We start from the raw sequence: 5,864 nt of genomic DNA on the forward strand, positions 1-5,864 counted from the left end.
TCCTACTGACCATTTGTAGAAACCAGCTTCAAATTAAGCTGGTTTGGTGTGGTCTACCCATCTACCAGCGTCAACCAGCATCACCTGCTCGATCTGCGTTTTGGATGATGGTCCAAAACGCAGATCGAGCAGGTGATGCTGGTTGACAAGCTGGCCTAACTGGTTTTTCCACGAAGGCAGGTGCACTCGAATATCACAGAACAGTTCGTGTTTCCTCCTCCCTACAGTACAGATGGACCAATCACAAAACACACCTGACTTCCCGCTGGATCTCGCGATCGAGGCTTTGGAAAATCCATTGATAAATTCGGTCGTTTCGATGGGTTTGGTGACAGTCTTCCCGGACAGCCCGCAGCATCACGCAGCATCACGCAACAATGAGTGACACAGCCATTTCATTCGCCAAGGACTTTTTAGCAGGTGGAATCGCCGCCGCGATCTCTGAGACTGCTGTTGCGCCCATAGAAAGAGTCAAACTGCTCCTTCAGGTACGCTTTATAACGAATTAATATATCTACATTACCATACACACGAAATATGTAGGCTATTACATTCTAAATTAGGAAAATATATCATTTTCACACATTTGTCCATCTTAGTAGGCTATTAATTTATAAAAAGGGCTTGTCCATTATAAGATCATGTTCTTAATGATATACTACATAACTTTATCTTTATAATAGGCCTATAATAAAAATATATTGGACCAATGATGATTCTGAAATAAGATTCGCCTGGACTGGAGCCAAAACTGTTGCTATGACGCGTATCTGACACAAACTGCGCGCTATATTTCAGAGCTAATGTTTGGATATTTCAGCAAACAGTTTGCTTTGTGAATAATCAGTTTAACAGCATTAAGTTAAATTGAACTTTATCATTCAACATGCATTGTGCTTGTGCATTGTAGACGTTTTCTCGAGTTCTTGAATTCAGTTACTTTTGTGAAAATAGAGAGGTAGGCTATATCTAAATATTTTTTCCATGAAGTATTAATGATTAAATTTTTTTTATTTTAGTAAGTAGCCTTTATACATAACATGTCAATCAGGTGACAATTTACATTCTAGGTATTTTTCCAAGCTATGAACAAATTATTTGGTCAGTAGCCTGACATCTCAAATTTGCCTTTTGGAAAAAAGAGAAAAAAAAGATGTAATGCTGAGTTTGGCTAATAGAATACGTATTTGATTAAGGGTTTTAAAGGTTCTTTTTGTGTTTTGGGAATTGACAACGTTTTCTTCACATTGTCAAATTCCAAATATACCCCTAATTATAGAATGCCCATATGCCTTATTTCAGAGGCGACCAAAATTGCAGCACAAATAGACTAAAACTTAATATTGCGAGTAGGCTATATTACATTACTCTGCTACAATGACAGCGAGCAGCAGCATCACACAACAAAACAGATTATAATCAACACAATCTATTTTTGTCGACTTGTTCAGTTTCCACTGGTGTAAGATCTTTCAAGCGCACAACCTCTATGTAATTCAACTCTCGGTTTAACCTTGGGGTGTGGCTCCCATGCTAATGAAAACGATCTAAAAAGCATAATTTTGGAGGGAAAAAGTTGCAAACAGATATTGAAATTTTTTGTTGACTGACTGACAACTTGTCCTGCAACTGGCGACAAGATCGTGCAGACAATTACAATTCTTTAAATGATGTGCTGATATTTAATTGTTTGAAAACCTGTGCCATTTTCTTCCAGATCCAGCATGCCAGCAAGCAGATCGCAGTAGACAAACAATACAAAGGTATTGTAGACTGTTTAGTACGTATTCCCAAGGAGCAGGGGTTCCTGTCCTTCTGGAGAGGCAACTCGGCCAATGTCATTAGGTACTTCCTAACACAGGCTCTCAACTTTGCTTTCAAGGATAAGTATAAGAAGATTTTCCTGGATGGCGTTGACAGCCGTACTCAGTTTTGGAGGTACTTCGCTGGTAACCTGGCCTCTGGTGGAGCAGCTGGAGCCACGTCTCTGTGCCTTGTCTACCCGCTCGACTTTGCCAGAACCCGTTTGGCTGCTGATGTCGGAAAGACTAATACGGAGAGAGAATTCAAAGGCCTTGCAAACTGTTTAGGAAAGATCTTCAAGTCTGATGGTGTGAAGGGCTTGTATCAGGGCTTCAGCGTGTCTGTGCAAGGCATCATCATCTATAGGGCGGCATACTTCGGCATCTATGACACCGCAAAAGGTAGCTTTTCAAGACTAGAATCTGCCACCATCAGGGGCTTAGATATAGGGCTGCACGATAATCAGGATTATTTTACTCGAATTATAATTGTGATTATTAATAATTTTTCATTTGAGAAACGTCTTTTTATTATTGTTGATCTGTCATGCACAGATATGCAAAGATACACTCTAAAAAAAATGCTGGGTTGTTTTAACCCAATTGGATTACCATTGGGTTACATTTTTTAATTACATCTTTAACCCAATGTTTGAGTTTGTCCATATTTGACCCAAAATTGGGTTAAAACAACCCAGCATTTTTCAGCAACCACAATTGCAAATAATGTAGTCGAGACACATGTTTGGAGGCTCGTTACCAATTTAAAATAACATTTTCAGCGTAAAAACAAATGGGCCAATGGTAAAACTTTATTTTACAGTGTCATTGTTACATTGTATGTTACATATAGTTATTATAGTCATAACTATAAATGAAGCATAATTACATGCAACTAACCCTAAACCAAACCAAACCCTAATCCCTAACCCTATAGTAAGTACATGTAGTTAATTAATATTACTCAATACTTAAATGTATATTTCGAGTGTAACAAATACACCTTAAAATAAAGTTAATATACAAATTAAAATATTAATTAACTTCATGTACTTAGGGTTAGGAATAGGGTTTGGATTGGTTGAATGTAATTTTACAACATTTATAGTTATTACCTCAGTAATTACATGTAACGTGTAACAAGGACATTGTAAAATAAAGCGTTACCTTGCAATATTTATCATAAAGGATTTATCCATCATTATTTATTTCAAACAATTCATGTGACCTCATAATCTTTACTCAAATTTTACTCTGAGTTTTTTCCCCTCCCTCTTGCAGCGACATCTCTTTTCTTCTATGATATTTACTGGCTCGAGGTCACTCACATGAGATCAACCAAATCAACTCTGTAACCAATTTGTTTATTATGTCCTCAAACCAGGAGCCTCCAACATTTGCAAAACAAAGCGTAAAGAGGGTGACACACTGAACGAGAAGCACCACGTCTTTAAAATACGAGTAGATTGTTTTCTATGTGTATGCACTACTGGTGTCATCATTCTGCATCTGTCACGACGTCCAACTACGACTCTAGAGGCTGTTTAAAGTCCCCCACCACACCTATGTACTGGCCGATGAGGGCCCCAAGAGCCCCCAAATCCTAGGACAAAAAACAATCAAACAAATAAAATAAATACATAATTCATTACATTTTTATATAGCGCTTTTCTAGGCACTCAAAGCGCTTCACGTGGAAGGGGGGATCTCCTCAACCACCACCAATGTGCAGCATCCACCTGGATGATGCGACGGCAGCCATATTGCGCCAGAACGCCCACCACACACCAGCTTACTGGTGGAGAGGAGACAGAGTGATGAAGCCAATCAGTGTATATATATATGGGGATGATTAGGAGGCCATGATGGACAGAGGCCACTGGGCAAATTTGGCCAGGACGCCGGGGTTACACCCCTACTCTTTCGAAAGACATCCTGGGATTTTTAATGACCACAGAGAGTCAAGACCTCGGTTTAACGTCTCATCCGAAGGACGGTGCTCTTTTTGATAGTATAGTGTCCCCATCACTATACTGGGGCGTTAGGACCCACACAGACCACAGGGTGAGCGCCCCCTGCTGGCCTCACTAACACCTCTTCCAGCAGCAACCTGGTTTTCTCAGGAGGTCTCCCATCCAGGTACTAACCAGGCTCAGCCCTTCAGTGGGCAACCAGTCTTGGGCTACAGGGTGATATGGCTGCTAGCATTTACATAAATAATTGCTTTGGGCCCTAATAAAAATTAATACTTCACACTTTCAGTTATTGGGCCCTACAGCTCTACACTCAGGGCCATAGAGGTCCATACCTTGGTATATAATAAAGGTTGTGAAATAATTGCCCAAATTAACTCTACTTTAGGGCTGTAAGGATATTGCACAACACCAAGATAACGGACCTTCTCATCTGAGCTGTCAGCAGTGTGTCACCACTCATCAATGTCAAAATATTTGAGGTGACCAATCCAATGAAAGATTTATGTTCACAGAAGCTGCTGAGCGCGAATTCCAGTGCGATGAAACTTTGTGCGATGAATATTTGACCGCTGTTTTACGATAGAAATGTAATCAGTGATGTAATCAGTGATGCAAACTAATACAATTTTGTTTCCTTTGGCCATTTTGAGTTGAGAATACATCATTTATGTGATTCATGTAATTGAATTCGTAACGGTCAATGCGATGAGACAATAAATAAAATAGTAATATTGTAGCCTACCATGTACCATGAATGAAAGCTATAACATGCAACATGTAAAATTATGTTGATCTTTTTCTGCTTTAGCCAAAAATATAATACTTTAATGAATGTTTTCAAACTAAAACACTCTGTTGGTCTTAAATTGTTAACCCTTATTGGGCAACGGCATCCATTTTGGTATTTGTTTGAAGCATGTGTGTTTTCCAGGCATGCTGCCCGACCCTCAGAACACTCATATCGTGGTCAGCTGGATGATCGCTCACACAGTCACTGCTGTCGCTGGGTTCATATCGTATCCCTTCGACACGGTACGGCGTTGCATGATGATGCAGTCTGGACGTAAAGGAGGTAATAGCCTATCCCAAAAAAAAAAAAACGTTTTCCTCCCATGTTCCATCCAAAATCTGTGTTTGTTTGGTTATGTCCAGTCTTTAATGTCATGAGTGTTTAATTCTTTGATTTCAGCTGATATAATGTACAGCGGCTCGCTGGACTGCTGGAGGAAGACTGCGCGTGATGAAGGTGTCAAGGCCTTCTTCAAGGGTGCCTGGTCTAATGTTCTCAGAAGCATGGGTGGATCCTTCGTCCTGGTGCTGTACGACGAGCTCAAGAAGATCATGTAACACTTCACAGAGTTACACTCTTTGAAGAAAAAACGTTCAACCCTGTGTATTATGTGAATTGCATGTGAATGCTTTACTCGTGAGGCTGAGAAATAAAGGTTCTTTATTGGCATCTATGGTTCCATGAAGAACCTTAAACATCCATGGAACCTTTTTGTTGCACAAAAGTGTTCTTTAGAATATTTAAAATATTATATTGCTTCTTTAGGGAAACAACGTTGGTTCTTCCATGGCATCACTGCAAAAACCCCTTGGAACTTTTAAGGGTGTTGTACTACTAGTTATATGATATATGTGCAGTTTTTATTTTCTTAAATGCATTAAATTCTTTCCCTGACTTATCACGAGTCAATGTTGTCATTCAGATATCAAATACACTCAAAAAAACAAACATTGTAAGCCTTTTTTCAAGATTTACGCATTTCAATTAACTGTAAAATTCCATCAAATTGAATTGAATAATCTTTACATATTACTCATATTTTGAATTAAGAATTTTAAATGAGTAAAAAAAATGATGAATACGAATCACATAAACTAAAGGGTCCATATTCCCTTGTTCCATTAAGATTTAAAAAACATTTTCTGGCCCCATAAGGATCTCAGGGGACTCCACTGTACACCGTCCCATTTCCCCCTCAGTGACGCCCCTGCTCCCTTTGAAATAAAATTCAAAATACTCTCCAGCCTTTGCTGAGGACTTACAGAACTGTTATCAACAATTACCTCAGAGTTTGAC

General features: G+C 39.2%; 1 protein-coding gene across 1 annotated transcript; it reads left to right on the plus strand.

The window, feature by feature from the left end:
- Positions 1–307: 307 nt before the first annotated feature.
- Positions 308–5,387, plus strand: si:dkey-251i10.1 (uncharacterized protein LOC100038774 homolog). The gene is made up of 4 exons (XM_056247381.1): positions 308–488; positions 1,718–2,204; positions 4,710–4,850; positions 4,968–5,387. Exons 1-4 carry the CDS (start codon positions 378–380, stop codon positions 5,123–5,125), a joined length of 897 nt encoding a protein of 298 aa, XP_056103356.1. The 5' UTR covers positions 308–377; the 3' UTR covers positions 5,126–5,387.
- The last annotated feature ends 477 nt before the right edge of the window (positions 5,388–5,864 follow it).

The sequence above is a fragment of the Rhinichthys klamathensis genome, unplaced genomic scaffold, assembly GCF_029890125.1.
Source record: "Rhinichthys klamathensis goyatoka isolate OS25496 unplaced genomic scaffold, OSU_Roscu_1.1 h1tg000046l_1, whole genome shotgun sequence".
In the NCBI taxonomy this organism is placed as follows: Eukaryota; Metazoa; Chordata; class Actinopteri; order Cypriniformes; family Leuciscidae; genus Rhinichthys; species Rhinichthys klamathensis.